Source organism: Carassius carassius, chromosome 7 (assembly GCF_963082965.1).
Source record: "Carassius carassius chromosome 7, fCarCar2.1, whole genome shotgun sequence".
Lineage (NCBI taxonomy): Eukaryota > Metazoa > Chordata > Actinopteri > Cypriniformes > Cyprinidae > Carassius > Carassius carassius.
The window spans coordinates 38,940,717-38,959,529 of NC_081761.1; the positions used below are offsets into that span (position 1 = coordinate 38,940,717).

Genomic DNA, 18,813 nt, shown 5'->3' on the forward strand with positions numbered 1-18,813 from the left:
TGCCGGAGCATCTATTGTTCTCTTCTTTTCAATCGCTCGTACTTTAGGAGGCGCTGTGAGTTTCTTCTTTAGTTCACCGCGGTAAAACCACTGAAGAAAGAAAAAGCCTGGAGTGTTCAGAAGGTAAGTCTGCGTCCCAATGTGCATAATATTAATCCTAAATTCGGTGATATTAGTAATTTAAACACTTTAGGGCAGATAGGGTGGATAGTAGTATGCACATCGGGACGCAAGGTAAGTGTTTAGTCGGTTTTACATTGTTCATGTGTTTTAGCTGTGTATGTGCTTGTTTTTTTTTGTTTTTTTTATCTCTGTTTAATGAGCTTGAATGAAGCTTTTCCTCGACCGTTCGTCTTATGAAAAATTACCATGGTTTTTCATTACCGTAACCATAACAAATTTCCGATTGTTTTACTAAGATAACCACGTTTTAACTGATATTTGTAGTGAACGGGTTTTTATAATAACACATGGTTAATTTTCAATGCTAGACACTTGAAGTTCTCAAAGTTTGGCGAGAAATTAGTAAAAATCTGACAGTATCTGAATATATGCATGTAATACCCCATAATATTTGATAATAGTCATGCATGCTCAGTGCTGGCTTGATTTTGAAATGAAACAAACACTCCTAACATATCTACATATGAGATAAATATGAATATTCTACAAAATATTATTAAAATCTTTCTTTAATAACAAGTCAGTTCTATGTAGTTCAGCTCTTGTTCAATCATTTTGAGGTTAAATCTTGAGATCTATTCATTATAAATGTGTCTTTTATCACAAAGTGTTTGTGTTCAGATGTTGAGCATGAAAGCGCAGGTGGATGTGGTCTGCTGTAAATCAGTAGGAACTGATCTGTCCATGCTGGATATTGAGGATTTCATCACAGAAATCTGTCAGCTGAAGAAAGAGGTGGCTTCACTGGAGGCAAAGCTGAGAGAAAGAGGAGACAAACTGAACAGAGAGGTTTGAACAGATCTTCAGTTCATCCTTCAGCTCAGCCAAACCAAAGTTTTGTTACCATCTCACTTCTTATGCACATGGAGATGGGCAGTTTCTTCATTAGATTTTTTTTTATCACATTCAACAACAGATACACTAGCTGTCACTGTTCTACATTGTTTGTTCTGCCTCCGGCTCAGTTCCTACCCTGCTCCAACACACCTGTCTAAAATTAACAAGTAGTCTTGAATGCCTTGATTACCTGGTTCAGGTGAGTTTAATTGGGGTTGGAGCTGGAATCTTTAGGATGGTAGCTCTCCAAGAGCAGGGTTGGAGAACCCTGGGTTAAGGCAATTGGTATAGTGGTCTGTTGGCATCTCTGTGTGGTCCTGTTGGAATTTCAGCTAGACTTGTAGTTATAGAAAATGCTCTTAAACAGTGGTGGCCAACCACTTTCCTGGAGGCCCCCCAACACTGCACGTTTTCCCTGTCTCCCTCATCTTGTGTGTGTGTGACAGTGTGTGACCTGACATACAGACATCTATCACGCCTGATTCAGATCATCAGCTTATTAGTGCAAGACCTGAAATGGGAGACAAACAAAATGTGCAGTGTTGGGGTACTTAATGGACCGGTCTGAAAAAACATTGATTTAACCAATTGATTTTCCTCAGTTTTTGCTGTTGCACTGTATACATTGGGAATTATGAAAAAAAAATATATACAGAAAAACATTTTAAAGCTTGAAAAAAGCTTGCAGAAATACATATTTTGTGGGAATCATCCTCTGTCTTGAACTTGGTACGTCATTCCAGGATGTAATCTAGAATTTTTGAATGTGGCACTCTAGAAAATGTTGACTAGAAATCTGACTAGAGTTAACTGTTGAGTAAAGAGGCTGATATCAACAGGTTGTTATTAATTAGTGTTTATCTGTGATGTGTCTGTCAGGATCTGGAGGAGGTGTGTGTGAAAGATGGGACAGAAGCTCAGGATCATGAATCCACTGATCAAACCTCTGACTGTAACGCTGGAGAACAGCAGATGCTGCAGACGCCGCTGAAGATGTGCTCCGTCAAACTGGTGGACTGCAGGAACCTGATCGAGAGCAGAGGAGAAGAAACCACCGCAGAGAAACAACAACAACACACTGATGAGGAAGAGGAGGAGGATTATCGTATTGATGATGGGAATGATGATGAAAGTGATGGTAATGATGGGAAAGAAGCTCAGGATTCAGTCTGGAGCGTCAGAGATCAGAGATCCAGAGACACAAAGGACTCAGATCTCAGCCTCACTTTACTCTGTTATACTGACGCTCAGGATCATGAATCCACTGATCAAACCTCTGACTGTAACGCTGGAGAACAGCAGATGCTGCAGACGCCGCTGAAGATGTGCTCCGTCAAACTGGTGGACTGCAGGAACCTGATCGAGAGCAGAGGAGAAGAAACCACCGCAGAGAAACAACAACAACACACTGATGAGGAAGAGGAGGAGGAGGAGAATAATGGGGAGGAAGATGATGATGATCACAGTGATGATGATGATGATGATCGGAAAAAGGATGGTGAAGGTCAGAACAAGGATGATAAAGATCAGAGTGATGATGATCAGAATAAGGATGATAAAGATCAGAATAAAGATGATGAAGATCATGGTGATGATGATGACCGGAATAAAGATGAAGATCAGAGTTATGATGATGATGATCAGAATAAGGATGATGAAGATCAGAATGATGATGTTGATGATGATGACTTTGTTCCCCCAGGTATGTTTCTTCCTTTATGGCCAGATATACTGAATTAAAAGCAAATGTGATGAAGGATGAGTGACAACTTTTTAGCTGTTTCAGCCAAAGTGGCCTCATTATAAGTAGTCACTCTAAAGAGTAGGAGATTGTCTCTACTCTCAAAACATGGATTCCATCTATGGTAGGAGTTGATTTGAAGGCTCTTTGTAAATAACTTTAATTCTGAAATCAGAAAACAGCTGAATGACTGAATTGAAATTAATATGAGACTACGACTCCTGTTCATCTTGTGCGCACCAGGACAGCTGCTGAAAAAGGTTTGAATAAATGATTAATTGAAGGTGTAAGGTGAGTATAAAACCTTAAATTTTGCTGCTGAGAGGCTTAGTAGAGGAAACTAACTTGTCCGAATTGCTTATTGATAATGATCATAGATCCAAAGATTGCGTTTTGAAGATTTTATAGATTTATTTGAATGAGAAACAATCAAGGTTGTGAATCTGTTACGTTCCATAATTGCTTCACTGGCATATGAAATGGTGTCCAAAAGTCATGATAAATGGCATTAAACAGCGTTCGTTTTTAGCGGTCAGCAAAAATAAGACTTCCCTCGGTGTGGTGTTAGCGCAGTGGATAAGACGCATGCCTGTGGTGTGAGAGACCCGGTTTCGAATCCACTGTGAGACACCAATGTGTCCCTATGCAAGACACTTAACCCCTAGTTGCTCCAGAAGTGTGCGACCTCTGACATATATAGCAATTGTAAGTCGCTTTGGATAAAAGTGTCAGATAAATGAATAAATGTAAATGAATAAATGTCATCAACCCCTCTCTACCCAACACACCTATAAACAGATTATATATTCTTACTACTTCCACCACCAGGTACCGCATTTAACACAAAAAATGTGTTAAAAATAAAGAACTATACCTGGTTCTTACAGAAGGTTTTGGTGAGCTTTTGGGCTGGAAATTGTTGACCCAATCTGGCAAACTAAAAATATAACGGTGTCACATATAAGACTTTGTAAATATTTAAATCACGGTTTTTGCAGTTTGACAACTGCATTAAGACATATCACACATTCAGTTTTATTTTGACTGATCGTCCAGCTCTAGAAGCTAAAGTAGTTAGATATTTTATGCAGATTTTGTTCCTTTCAGATGATAACGCTGGTTCATCTTCTGATGGAGAAACTGCATCTACTTCCAAAGAGCAATGGACAGTGAAGGACTGTGGAAAGACATTGAGCAAACACGGTCATTCAGTGAGACAAAAGAGAAAAGACACAGAACAGAAAGAATTCACTTGCAGGAAATGCAACATAAGTTTTCCTACCTTTAAAGAGAGGAAACGTCATTCAAAAAAGCACGAAGTGAAGAAGGAGTTTCGCTGCGAACAATGCGGAAAGGATTTTTTCACCTTTACTTATAATATGAAAGTTCATATGAAGACACACGAGGAAAAGTCTTTCCAGTGCAACGAATGTAACAAGTTTTTCCGCAGCATTAGTAATCTTACTATACATAAGAGAATCCACACGGGTGAAAAGCCATACAAGTGCCCTCAATGTGAGAAGAGCTTCAGCCAGAGAACGCATCTGAAGAACCATTTACTCTTTCACACTAATGAGAGACTGCATCAATGCCCTCACTGCGAGAAGAGCTACAACGTTAGATCAGATCTTAAGAAACATATACTCAAGCACAGCAATGGAGGGCCGCAAACCCTTTTACTCACACACAGCGATGAGACACCACATCAGTGCCCTCACTGCGAGAAGAGCTTCAGTCTCATATCAGCTCTGGAAAAACATCAACTCACACACAGTGATGAGAGGCCATACCAGTGCAGTGAATGTGGAAAAACCTATAAAAACGCCACTTCTCTAAAGGCACACCAAATAATACACTCTGACAAACCGTATCAGTGTTCACACTGTGAGAAACGTTTCCATCATTCGACTCACCGGAAAACCCATGAGAGGATTCACACCGGAGAGAAACCGTACCTGTGCTCCGACTGCGGGAAGAGCTTTGCTAGTTCATTTTCGTACAGGATTCATCGGAGAGTTCACACAGGAGAAAGACCGTATCCCTGTAGTGATTGTGGGAAGAGTTTTTATAAGCTAAGTGACTTAAAAATACATCGGAGGACTCATACAGGCGAAAAACCTTTTAAATGCTCACATTGTGACAAGACTTTTCCTCGAGCAAGTGCCAAGAATGTCCATGAACGACATCATACAGGAGAGAAACCTTACCACTGCTCCATCTGCGGAGAGAGATTCGCTTTTCTATGGGGTTTTCAGACCCACAAGAAGAAACATGCTGCTCTTGAATCATAGTGAAGGAGTGGAATATATTTGTTTCTTCTTGAATAATTATTAATCAAAGTTACGTTAATCCATGTTAGAAAATAAGTTGAATATTAAAAAGAAGCTGTTTGTGTGTTTGTGTAGTGAACCATATTTGATCAGATTCAGGGCAGAGCCAGGCAACCTTGAAGTACAGATTAGTGTTCTCTGCGTAGGCGCGAGTGTTTGTCTGCAGCTAGATGAGGAGACAGCTCTAGGAGGAAACCATCGTTTGCCCACACCTTGATGTCCAGGTATCCAATATACATCTCTGGAGTGACCTCTTGAGTCTAACCTCTGATCACTTGCCATCAAAATAATGAATAGAAGATATGCTTCAAGTTTTACGTCCATATGTGGAGATTTTCTACGTTTATCAGTGTTTCAACCAACCAGAATCTTGCTTACCTATGTACTGATGTAATTAGTGATCTCTGTTAGAGCATGTAAGCAGAGTGGCCTACAAACTCCATCGCAAGTAATGAAGCCGACTTCTGCAGATGAAACTGCAAACTATTTTCTTCAGTAAATTTTTCTTCAGCTGATTGCATCTCTGACTCCTGGTATTCATTCAACACACCTGGTTTTTGGGGTTTAACTGTATGTTCCCTAGCTTCATCATTAATCTGTAATTCGTTTTCTGTTGTGTAAAAAAAACACCTTGTGTGTTACTGGACCATGATTTTATGGATGTAAAAAAGTAGTGTAATTGTGTAATTTAATTGCAATGCAATTAAAGATGAAAGTTTGTGTTACTGTTTGTCTCGAGTAGCGAGTAGTTAATTTCTCCTTGTATGACATGAATAAACTAAATTAGCATATAACAGCATTTCTTAAAAACACAAAAAAAACTTTATAGCAAAACATATCAAAATCATACACACACATAAATATATATATATATATATATATATATATATATATATATATATATATATATATATATATATACTTCTATTTATCGTAACCATTTTTTCAAACACACGTCTTTACTGCTCTCCTCTGATTCTGCGCGCCTTTTCTCCTGTATTCCTCAGAAAACCGCGAACTCGCGTAATTCAAAAAATAACGGTCATTTCTATTCTACCGATTGTTTGATGAACTAACCGAGAAGTAACTAACCGGCCGGAGCGTCTTAAGAGCGTACTTTACGTCTTTACTCTCGTACTGTTGGGGGCGCTATAACTTTCTTTAGTTCACCGGTAAAATCACCAAAGACGGGGGCACTCAGACCGCAAGTGTTTAATCTGTTTACATTGGTTATCTGTTAATGCATATTATATTTCTGTCTCTGTGTTTTAATGAATGAAGCTTTTCGTCGTCCACTCGTATTATGAAAAATCACCATGTTTTTCACTGCAGTAATCATAACAAATGTCCTATTGTTTTATTACAATAACCAAGTTTTAACAATGATATTTGTAGTGACCAATAATTTTTATATATTGACGGAATGGTTCCTTTTCATTACTACACGCTTTTAAGGTTTTTATAGTTAAGGAAGTAATTAGTAGAAATCTGACATCTGAATATTCTTGTAATATTACATTTGATGATATTCTTGCTCTTTGCTGGCTCAATGTTGAAACGAAACAAACATTCCTAAACACATCTACAATTGAAATAAATATGTATTTTCTCTGGATTAAAATGCTATTTTCTTTAATAGCAGGTCAGCTCTATGCAGTTCAGTTTTGAGTTTAAATCAGTGTCTACTCATTATAAATGTGTCTTTTATCATGAAGTGTTTGTGTTCAGATGTTGATCATGAAAGCGCAGGTGGATGTGGTCTGCTGTAAATCAGTAGGAACTGATCTGTCCATGCTGGATATTGAGGATTTCATCACAGAAATCTGTCAGCTGAAGAAAGAGGTGGCTTCACTGGAGGCAAAGCTGAGAGAAAGAGGAGACAAACTGAACAGAGAGGTTTGAACAGCTCTCCATTTAATCTTTCAGCTCAGTTACCCAATAGGGCTTTTAACACATTACATTTTTAATCCTGGGTCATCCTAATCCCTGGATAAACGGAATCCTTGGTTTTCTGTAATCAAGTTTTACATGCTCACACTATACCTGGGGTTAACTGTTAATCCTTGGTTTTCATTAAATGTGCAATAGTTGATAGTCTTCAGAATTTTTTTTTGTTATGCTGGTTGAAAGTCTCTTCACATCGGTCCAAGCATTTTAAATAGCTTTCCTTCCTGCATGTCAACGTATATATCTGCATACCTCTCTATCTGTTTGCGCAGACAGGACACATCATAAGCGCATTCACGCATGATGTGCAGACAGAGTGAGAATGGCAGACAAACATCAACAACCCGGTCTGCCTTACTGATATTGTAGTACTTTTAAAGTTTTCTTGCTGGTTAATGACACATAATGTAGCCCAGCAGTTCCCAATTCCAGTCATTACGCACATATTTTACACGTCTCCGTTAACACATCCGATTCAGATGACCAACTCATTAGAAGTGAGCTACATGAATGAACTGTGTTCCAATCGATATGATCCCTACACCGTGTTCATTGCTCCCTACTCCCTGAGCAGGGGTTTACTTCACTTCAGAACATGAACTGGAATTGGAACCGTTGATGTAGACAATTGTAGTAATGTTGTCTCTGGTATTCTGGTCTGTGAGCATAAATGCATTCAGTGGGCGTGGTGTTGGACTGTGATTGTAGCGATGGTGGGACGTTGGATTTCAGTGCTTACAGGCTAATGTTAGCATTTTCCAAGATCTCCTACTGTACCATTAACAGATGTTTCACACTGTACGTTCCTAAACCCTGGATTAACGTTCTACTTTGCACGTTTGCAGTGTCCCTGTTACTGAATAGACTTACAGCAGGCAACCTGTTTACATGGCTTTTTCTTTGTCTTGCCAGTTATTATAAATTGTTTTCGCTGTGTAAATCTTTAGCCATTTTCAGCCTCATGAGACACACAAAGCCAAGAAAACAAAGACAAACCTCCTTATCACTCACTTTCCGTCTTTTGGCATTTCTTACTGGCTGCTGTTTACACGACTCACGTTTTCTGTTACTGAAGTGTCATGAACCTCGCTGCTCAAGGCTGTCTGTTGCCAAGGCAAACACTGAACAAACTTAGCCCCACAATGCTAACCCTATTGTGATAAGGCTTTCACTTGTTTAGACGTCCTAAATGTCCATGAGTGACATCATACAGGAGAGAAACCTTTCTGCTGCTCCATCTGTGGCGAGAGATTCATATTTTAAGTGGGGTTTTAAGATGCACCAAAATAAATATTCTGCTTGAAAGTCATCATAGCTTTATCGTGTGATTTCTTTTTTATTTATTTTTTTAGGTTTGTGTAAAAAAACACCATATAGGCTATGGGAACATTGTTTTATGGTTGTAAAAATAAACCCTAAAACAAGAATCTCTCTTAAACATTATTTACTGGGTAGAAATAAATTATTTGGATGAAAAATTAACTGCAAAGTGCAGATCAGTGTCAAATATTGGATTTTTGAACTGAACTGGATTATGATGATGATCTTTAAAACCCCTATTTTGCACCGATTCAAATCTCAGTTTGACAGATTAACAGCTGAGCCCAAGCCTACTTATTAGAAATTAAAATCTCACTGTGTTATGAAGAGTTGAGTATTATGAGATAGAGTTCGACTCAGAGAGTGTGACCTGCATCTGATACAGCATTCATTATTTAGCTTAACCTCATATTTACAATAAAACCTTGCTTGAGTGTATGCTGAGAAAAGCGATATCTTTGTCATACAATCCTTTCATTTGTTAAGGGTGATTTCTGATGACAGTGCTGCTTAGTGTGTTTGTTGGCTGCGTCTTAAGCTGTTGTTGAAAGTAAAAATAACTTCTTTCTTTACAACCCTGTTTCAGTGTCTTTCAATATTAAAGTCTTTACGGTTGACTCACTCATAAAAACAGTCTCCTGTCGCCATCTAATGGTGTAACAATGTATCTAAAATCAACATCAGAAACAAATGCACACATTTCCCAATACTATACTATTATTATTATTTATAAAAAAATACTAATTGAATACAATTTTATAAACCACAACCTGCGACATAAAGGTTGCTAAGCAATTCAGTCAAAAGTACAAAGACAGCTCTCTGAAATACAGCATTACAGGTTTATATAGAATATAACGTTATAAGACTTTACCCTCAGAGCAAAATATTTGCTCTGGAATAAAAAACTGATTAATGAGACCAAAGACTGCATGTTAATGCTCGTTTCCACCAAACGGTGCTGTTTTGGGATGGTACACTCTGATCTGGGTTGCATTTCCACACAAACAGTACCTTTACTTTTAAGAGTGATGAGTGCTGGAAAGTAGTGACCAATGCACATTCTGATGTAAACAAGCACAACAAGCATGAGATGCGTAGCAGAACAAGTGAGGAAAAGAGGCTTCATTTCTCTTGTAGCATGCACAAGTGGCGATTCTTAATCAACCAATCAACATTCTGCATTGATTCTAGCTCCACCCTTTAGGTACACCAACAGAAGGGTCCCTAATAGCGGTATGATACTTCTCACAATAGAAATAGGAATATTAGTGTATTATACTGGACTGAAAGGTACCGTTAGGTGGAAACGATAACGAGCCATTACATTTACCCAAAACCAATGGTGGCTGGCCAGTAGAAGACGTGGTGTTCCCTATTGCCCCTAATAAAGCCACTGCTAAAGTCAGGACTAGTTTGTGGAGACTGAATTAAGGCAAACCAGTGTCTCACCAATAAAGTTTTGATGGATTGTGATTGTAATCAACAGTAACATAACGGAGTTGTACATTATTAGACGCATGCAATTCTGCTATTATTAATATGCAAAAAAAAGAAAGAAAAAAACTGCTCACTCGACACATTCAGACATTTGTATTTACTTTTTGTTACTGTTGTTCAAACAATTAATTGCATCCACAAAAAAAAAAAAAAAAAAATTCTTCTTTTTTTCCTGTGTGTGTACTGCATTTTTACAAAGGGGGGCCTGAGTAAAAATGTTGTTCAGGTGGCCCACAAACCACAGCGGCACCCCTGGTTGTATGACATCTAAGTACTGTGAGAGCTATAGAGAGCAAAGCAGACAGCGCCATATGTTCAAACGGTTTTTATGCACTTCAGTGTCATACAATGATCTGTGCAGCAAAAAAACAAAAAAAAACGCTAAAACCTGGTTATTTTAGACAATTTAGAAATTCTGGCCAGGATGTGTCCCCAGAAAATGGCACGTCTGTTCACCTTAATTTGGGTGTCTGCCATGATACTCACTGTGAGAAATACTGCCTGCAAGCATAAATGCGTGTTTAAAAAAAAGCAAAACACTCTCGGCCAATTAGATTCGAAGACCAGAAAGACCTGTTCAAGCAAACAATACATTCTACTGAACCACACATTCACAGAAAACGGGTTACTTCTGCAATGAAAAATAAGTGGATATTTCTTCCTATACTGCGCTACTGTGATTCTTCCCGCGTTTTATCCGGTCTTCCGCAGGACGCCGCGAACTCGCGTCATTCAAATATTAACGGTCATTTCTATTTACTGACTATTAATTGACTAACAATCATTCGTTTGTCTATATCTTTGGTCAGTAATTTCGGTCAGTAATTTCGTAAAGATATCGTATATCCATCTCTTGGGGTCGCCACTGAAATTGTAAGAGAAGGTTTGAATAAATGAATGTTTGAAAGCCCTCCACATAAGCATTATTCTCTTCATCTCTATCGCTCGTACTGTAGAAGGCGCTCTGACGAACTTTAGTTCACCGGTAAAACCACCGAAGAAAAAAACGAGGCTGGACCAAGAGGGTAGCTCTCAGAGGGTAAGCGTTTAGTTAGTTTTACATTATTCATGTGTTTTTGATGTTTACTTGCATGCTACTCATATTTTTCTGTCCCTGTGTTTTAATGAGCTTTTCCTTGCCCGCTAGTTTTATAAAGAAAAAAACGATGGTTTTCGTAACCATAACAAATGTCCTATTGTTTAACTATATCGACCAAGAGGAAACCATGACGTTTGTAGTAAACAATAGCTTTTATATTAACAATTTCCAAACCTAGATAAATTCGTAGAAATGCGACAATATATGTAATATCACATATTTGATAATATTCTTGCTCTGTGTTGGCTCAGTGTTGAACCGAAACAAACTCTCCTAAAAGACATTCACATCCTAAATATTTTTGATTGTTCTCTGAAATAAAATGCTATGTTCAGGCATATGTAAACATTCCTTTTGAGTTCAAATCAGTGTCAGTCCATTATGGATTATATTATATTTATCCATTCTAAATGCGTCTTTAATAATCATGTTGTGTTTGTGTTCAGATGTTGAGCATGAAAGCGCAGGTGGATGTGGTCTGCTGTAAATCAGTAGGAACTGATCTGTCCATGCTGGATATTGAGGATTTCATCACAGAAATCTGTCAGCTGAAGAAAGAGGTGGCTTCACTGGAGGCAAAGCTGAGAGAAAGAGGGGACAAACTGAACAGAGAGGTTTGAACAGATCTTCATTTCATCTTTAGCTGCTAATATGGACTGATTGTTGTGTGAATCAATGTCTTATTGGTAATCATACTCTCACTAGATATATTACTGATTGTGTTTGTCAGGATGTGGAGCAGGTTTGGGTGCGTGAGACTGATGGGACAGAAGCTCAGGATTCAGTCTGGAGCGTCAGAGATCAGAGATCCAGAGACACACAGGACTCAGAGCTCAGCCTCACTTTACTCTGTTATACTGACGCTCAGGATCATGAATCCACTGATCAAACCTCTGACTGTAACGCTGGAGAACAGCAGATGCTGCAGACGCCGCTGAAGATGTGCTCCGTCAAACTGGTGGACTGCAGGAACCTGATCGAGAGCAGAGGAGAAGAAACCACCGCAGAGAAACAACAACAACACACTGATGAGGAAGAGGAGGAGGAGGAGGAGAATAATGGGGAGGATGATGAAGATGGTGATGATTGTGCTGAGAATAATGATGATGTTGATGATGGTGACTTTGTTCCTTCAGGTGTGTTTCTTCCTTTAATGACCAGAAATGCAGAATAAACAAAATTGGTGTTCATTTATAAAAAGTGTTATGTATATACAGACCTAAATTCATGAGGAGCAGTATTTGTTGTGAATTCTGCAAATTTGAGACACTTAGAAAAACATACCATTAGCTGCATGTGTATAAAATATCACTACGTCACACATCAGATTGTGTATTTATTTCAGTCACAGCCTTTGCAGTTTGACCATCATGATAAGACATATATCAATTTATTTTGGCTGATTGTTCCACTCAAAGTTGTAGAATAATATTCATTTTATGCACATTTTTGTTTCTTTCAGATAACAATACTGGTTCATCTTCTGATGGAGAAACTGCATCTACATCCAAAGACCAAAAGACAAAGAAGAGTTGTGCAAAAACATTCAGCAAACAGTGTAATTTAACAAGACATGCCAGAAAGAAAAAACACACCGAACAGAATGACTTCAGCTGCAAGATCTGTAACATCAGTTTTCCGACCTTCAAAGAGAGAACCGTTCATTCAAAAGAGCACAGCGTGAAGAAGGAGTTTCGCTGTGAACAGTGCGGGAAGGATTTCTTCACCACTCTTTATAATTATAGAGCTCATATAAAGACACACGAAGAAAAGTCTTTCCCGTGCCATGAATGTAAAAAGTTTTTCCGGAACAAACAAGATCTTTCTGTTCATATGAGAATCCACACAGGTGAAAAACCGTATCAGTGCCCTCAATGTGAGAAGTGCTTTAGCCTGGGATCTAACCTGAAGAAACATCTACTCACACACAGCAATGAGAGACCGTATAAGTGCAATGAATGTGGACAAGCTTTTAGAAGCTCAGCTTCTCTAAAGTTACACCTAAAAAAACACTTTGATAAACCGTATCAGTGCCCTCACTGCGAGATGAGCTTCAGTCTCAGATCAGATCTAATGAACCATCTACTCACGCAAGGCGATAAAAATCCGTATCAGTGCAGTGAATGTGGAAAACATTTTATAAGCTCAGCTTCTCTGAAGTTACACCAAAAAATGCACTCTGATGACAAACCGTATCAGTGTTCACACTGTGAGAAACGTTTCCGTAATTCAGATCACTGTAAAACCCATGAGAGGATTCACACCGGAGAGAAACCGTACTTGTGCTCCGACTGCGGGAAGAGCTTCGCTAGTTCATTTGCTTTCAAAGTTCATCAGAGAATTCACACAGGAGAAAGACCGTATCCTTGTAGTGATTGTGGGAAGAGTTTCTTTAAGCTAAGTGACTTAAAAGTGCACCGGAGGACTCATACAGGAGAAAAACCTTTTAAATGCTCACTTTGTGACAAGACTTTTGCTATATCAAATTCCCTGAAGATCCATGAACGAATACATACAGGAGAGAAACCTTACTGCTGCTCCATCTGCGGAGAGAGATTTGCTTTTAAATGGGTTTTTCAGACCCACAAGAAGAAACACACTGCTCCAGAGTCATCATAGCTTCTTCTTGTTCAATGTAATGTGCAGATCAGTGTCTGATATTGTATCATAATGTGCCTTTATGGGTTTTTTTAATGGATGACTTAAAAAAAAAATTAAACTGATCCAGGCATGAAAATGCAATAAAATGTCACTGTGTAATTTTTTGGTATTGACAGCGGCATTGACTTACAGGTGTGAAACCTGAGAGTGCTTCATTAAAGGTCCAGTGAAGTGCCTATGTAGTGACGTAATTTACAGAATACATAATTTAATAACAGGATAGGTCATGAACCTTTCTCCATGTATTTGTGGTTAGGGCTGGTTCACACGTATGATTCAGTCTCTGTTAAACTGTCCCTGGACCAGTGGTCAGCAGAAGAGACCAACTCTTTCCTTCTGGAAGAGATTAACAAGCTTTTCCGGTCACATGTTGATGATGTAGATGGTTCTGCCCCCTTCCAGTGAAAACATGAGCCAGTTCAGATTAAGTGCCACTCTTGGCCGAGCATTGGTTCCAGCACCAGCACCAGTGATATGTGTGTGTTTGCTGCAACACTAACACCAAACCAGACTTCATTTAACCCCAATCAAAAGCGTACACTTTCAGGATCTTTCCCTATCCCCTACATAGTGCACTAGATGCCATTCACCATACAGAAAATAATAATTCTGAACAAGTGATCGATTTCAGAATTGTTGATTTATATTGGTGGAAAACAATAGACTGTAAGTTAATGCTTGCATCAGCAGGTGTTGCATTCCTTCAGTCCAATAGAAGTGAAGTAAAAAGCACCATTCATTAGTAAAAAGTGTCTCACACGTCTCTGGGGGGTGAAGAAAGGCCTCCTGTAGCGACTCAATGTTCGATGAATATCCATATTCAAAAAAGTAAAAGCAGAACACAGAAGCAGTTTCGGGTGGATGACGTATGAGGTCAGCATTGCCGGCGAGTCTAATGAAAACCAACGTTTGTTTACAGGACCACAGGAAGCAAAGTGTCCTTACTTTAGCAAAGGAAAACCACTCTCCTCTTGGCTTATATCAAAATCCTCCTACATTCTTCTTTACAATTTCTTGTTTTGTATGTACTTATTAGTGACCGTTGTTTTGTATTGATTTCTCTGCTGCATTTCAGTGTTCGTCACTTATGAGCGGCGCAAAGCCTACCACATACGTCATGCTCTGGGAACTTACGTTTTGAATATGGATATATTTCTTACAAAAATGCATCGATTCGCTACAGGAGGACTTTGATCATCCCCCATCCCCCCTTCGCTGGTGTTGTGTGAGACACCTTTTTTTTTTATGGAAGGGCACTTTTTATTTCACGTCTTTTGGACTGAAGCAATGCAACACCCGCTGACTTCAATGATAGTGAATTAAAGTGCATTTAATATGACTGGATGTGTCTGAAAGAATAAAGATGTATACACCTAGGATGCCTCAGGAGTGAGTAAATCGCAGCCTAATCTAATTTTTTGGGTGAATTCACACTTTAATACCAAAAAACTTTAATCTTGGTTTAAATGAAAATGCAGTACCTTGATTGTGTTAACACACTAGCCTGCATTGCTAGTAACCGTTCATAACATCTCAGCATAGCCTACAGCAAAGCAGTGTAATAATACAATTAAAAATGCAAGTTTACAGTGTTCTCTGCTTCTCTGATTCTGCGCGCGCTTTCTCTTGTCCTCCAGAAAGCCGCCAACTTGAGTTATTCAAAAATTAACGGTCATTTTGTTTGACCAGCTGACTAACATGATCGACGACTTTATTTAATAATATGAGATGGATATATTATATCCAACACTTGGCAACGCCACTGATAAACAGTGTTTTTGAAATAAAATAAATTCGGTTTGCCCTCCACAGAAGCGTCTTTTCTTCTCCGCTCGTACTGTAGGAGGCGCTGTGACTTTCATCTTTATTCACCGGTAAAATCACTGAAGAAAGGAGACGGAGCACTCAGACGGTACGTGTTTAAGCTGTTTTCATTTTTCATGTGTTTTAGCTGTTTATGTGCATGTGGTTATTTTTCTATCGCTAGTGTTTTTATGAATGAAGCCCGCTCGCTTTATGAAAAATAACGACGGTTTTACTACAGTAACCATAACAAATGTCCTATTCTACTACCATGATATTGGTCGAAATCAATAGCTTTTATGTTTACAATTTTCAATGCTAGATGCGTTTAAAGTTGTCACAGTTTGTGGAGAAGTGCAGAGAAGTCAGACAATATGTATACGCATCATAGATATATAGGCTATTTGATAATATTCTTTCTCTGTGTTACGTAACGGTTTCTGTATTAATTAAGTGGATAATTTCCAATACTAGACGGTTTTAAAGTTTTGCTTTGTGCTGGCTCAATATTTAAACTAAACAAACTCTCTAACATCTGGAATAAAATTTGTGAATGTTCTCTGAAAGTCAGTTTAGCTCTTGTTCAGTCATTTTGAGTTTTATTCAGTCAGTCCATTATAAATGCATATTTTATTAATCGTGTTGTGTTTGTGTTCAGATGTTGAGCATGAAAGCGCAGGTGGATGTGGTCTGCTGTAAATCAGTAGGAACTGATCTGTCCATGCTGGATATTGAGGATTTCATCACAGAAATCTGTCAGCTGAAGAAAGAGGTGGCTTCACTGGAGGCAAAGCTGAGAGAAAGAGGAGACAAACTGAACAGAGAGGTTTGAACAGATCTTCATTTCATCTTTAGCTGCTAATATGGACTGATTGTTGTGTGAATCAATGTCTTATTGTTAATCATACTCTCACTAGATATATTACTGATTGTGTTTGTCAGGATGTGGAGCAGGTTTGGGTGCGTGAGACTGATGGGACAGAAGCTCAGGATTCAGTCTGGAGCGTCAGAGATCAGAGATCCAGAGACACACAGGACTCAGAGCTCAGCCTCACTTTACTCTGTTATACTGACGCTCAGGATCATGAATCCACTGATCAAACCTCTGACTGTAACGCTGGAGAACAGCAGATGCTGCAGACGCCGCTGAAGATGTGCTCCGTCAAACTGGTGGACTGCAGGAACCTGATCGAGAGCAGAGGAGAAGAAACCACCGCAGAGAAACAACAACAACACACTGATGAGGAAGAGGAGGAGGTGGAGAATAATGGGGAGGATGATGAAGATGGTGATGATTGTGCTGAGAATAATGATGATGTTGATGATGGTGACTTTGTTCCTTCAGGTGTGTTTCTTCCTTTAATGACCAGAAATGCAGAATAAACAAAATTGGTGTTCATTTATAAAAAGTGTTATGTATATACAGACCTAAATTCATGAGGAGCAGTATTTGTTGTGAATTCTGCAAATTTGAGACACTTAGAAAAACATACCATTAGCTGCATGTGTATAAAATATCACTACGTCACACATCAGATTGTGTATTTATTTCAGTCACAGCCTTTGCAGTTTGACAATCATGATAAGACATATATCAATTTATTTTGGCTGATTGTTCCACTCAAAGTTATAGAATAATATTCATTTTATGCACATTTTTGTTTCTTTCAGATAACAATACTGGTTCATCTTCTGATGGAGAAACTGCATCTACATCCAAAGACCAAAAGACAAAGAAGAGTTGTGCAAAAACATTCAGCAAACAGTGTAATTTAACAAGACATGCCAGAAAGAAAAAACACACCGAACAGAATGACTTCAGCTGCAAGATCTGTAACATCAGTTTTCCGACCTTCAAAGAGAGAACCGTTCATTCAAAAGAGCACAGCGTGAAGAAGGAGTTTCGCTGTGAACAGTGCGGGAAGGATTTCTTCACAACTCCTCATAATATGAAAGCTCATATAAAGACACACGAAGAAAAGACTCTTCAGTGCAACGAATGCAACAAGTATTTCCGGAACAAACGAGATCTTTCTGTTCATATGAGAATTCACACGGGTGAGAAACCGTATCAGTGCCCTAAATGCGAGAAAAGTTTTAACCAGGGTACGCATCTGAAGAACCATTTACTCTTGCACACCAACGAGAGACCGCATCAGTGCCCTCAATGTGAGAAGAGCTTCACCCAGGGATCTAGTCTGAAGACACATCTACTCACACACAGCAATGAGAGACCGTATCAGTGCAGTGAATGTGGGAAACCTTTTATGAGCACAGCTTCTCTAAAGTTACACCATAAAATACACTCTGATGACAAACCGTATCAGTGTTCACACTGTGAGAAACGTTTCCATCTTTCGAGTCTCATGAAAACCCATGAGAGGATTCACACCGGAGAGAAACCGTACCTGTGCTCCGACTGCGGGAAGAGCTTTGCGAGATCATTTGCTCTCAAAATTCATCAGAGAAGTCACACAGGAGAAAGACCGTATCCCTGTAGTGATTGTGGGAAGGGTTTTATTAACGCAAATGACTTAAAAGTGCACCGGAGGACTCATACGGGAGAAAAACCTTTTAAATGCTCATATTGTGACAAGACTTTCATCCGAGGATGTGTCAAAAATGTCCATGAACGAATACATACAGGAGAGAAACCTTACTGCTGCTCCATCTGCGGAGAGAGATTTGCTTTTAAATGGGTTTTTCAGACCCACAAGAAGAAGCACGCTGCTCCAGAATCATCATAGCTTCTTCTTGTTCAATGTAATGTGCAGATCAGTGTCTGATATTGTATCATAATGTGCGTTTATGGGTTTTTTTAATGGATGTCTTAAAAAAAAAATTAAACTGATCCAGGCATGAAAGTGCAATAAAATGTCACTGTGTAATTTTTTGGTATTGACAGCGGCATTTACTTACAGGTGTGAAACCTGAGAGTGCTTCATTAAAGGTCCAGTGAAGTGCCTATGTAGTGACGTAATTTACAGAATACATAATTTAATAACAGGATAGGTCATAAACCTTTCTCCATGTATTTGTGGTTAGGGCTGGTTCACACGTATGATTCAGTCTCTGTTAAACTGTCCCTGGACCAGTGGTCAGCAGAAGAGACCAACTCTTTCCTTCTGGAAGAGATTAACAAGCTTTTCCGGTCACATGTTGATGATGTAGATGGTTCTGCCCCCTTCCAGTGAAAACATGAGCCAGTTCAGATTAAGTGCCACTCTTGGCCGAGCATTGGTTCCAGCACCAGCACCAGTGATATGTGTGTGTTTGCTGCAACACTAACACCAAACCAGACTTCATTTAACCCCAATCAAAAGCGTACACTTTCAGGATCTTTCCCTATCCCCTACATAGTGCACTAGATGCCATTCACCATACAGAAAATA

At 39.0% G+C, this 18,813-nt stretch overlaps 2 protein-coding genes across 2 annotated transcripts; both read left to right on the top strand.

The window, feature by feature from the left end:
* The first annotated feature begins 813 nt into the window (after positions 1-813).
* On the top strand, positions 814-13,679 carry LOC132144318 (zinc finger protein ZFP2-like). The gene is made up of 4 exons (XM_059555096.1): positions 814-972; positions 1,900-2,722; positions 3,869-4,932; positions 13,454-13,679. Exons 1-4 carry the CDS (start codon positions 814-816, stop codon positions 13,574-13,576), a joined length of 2,169 nt encoding a protein of 722 aa, XP_059411079.1. The 3' UTR covers positions 13,577-13,679.
* An 800-nt stretch (positions 13,680-14,479) lies between these two features.
* On the top strand, positions 14,480-18,386 carry LOC132144319 (zinc finger protein OZF-like). The gene is made up of 4 exons (XM_059555097.1): positions 14,480-14,491; positions 16,080-16,247; positions 16,364-16,766; positions 17,093-18,386. Exons 1-4 carry the CDS (start codon positions 14,480-14,482, stop codon positions 18,166-18,168), a joined length of 1,659 nt encoding a protein of 552 aa, XP_059411080.1. The 3' UTR covers positions 18,169-18,386.
* Positions 18,387-18,813: the final 427 nt, after the last annotated feature.

Bases quoted from the DNA above. Each gene is read 5' to 3' on its own strand.
- LOC132144318 (XM_059555096.1), top strand. From the start codon at position 814: ATGAAAGCGCAGGTGGATGTGGTCTGCTGTAAATCAGTAGGAACTGAT. The intron at 973-1,899 runs GTTTGAACAGAT...TGTGTCTGTCAG, and splicing joins GAGACAAACTGAACAGAGAG to GATCTGGAGGAGGTGTGTGT. The intron at 2,723-3,868 runs GTATGTTTCTTC...TGTTCCTTTCAG, and splicing joins TGATGACTTTGTTCCCCCAG to ATGATAACGCTGGTTCATCT.
- LOC132144319 (XM_059555097.1), top strand. The intron at 16,248-16,363 runs GTTTGAACAGAT...TGTGTTTGTCAG, and splicing joins GAGACAAACTGAACAGAGAG to GATGTGGAGCAGGTTTGGGT. The intron at 16,767-17,092 runs GTGTGTTTCTTC...TGTTTCTTTCAG, and splicing joins TGGTGACTTTGTTCCTTCAG to ATAACAATACTGGTTCATCT.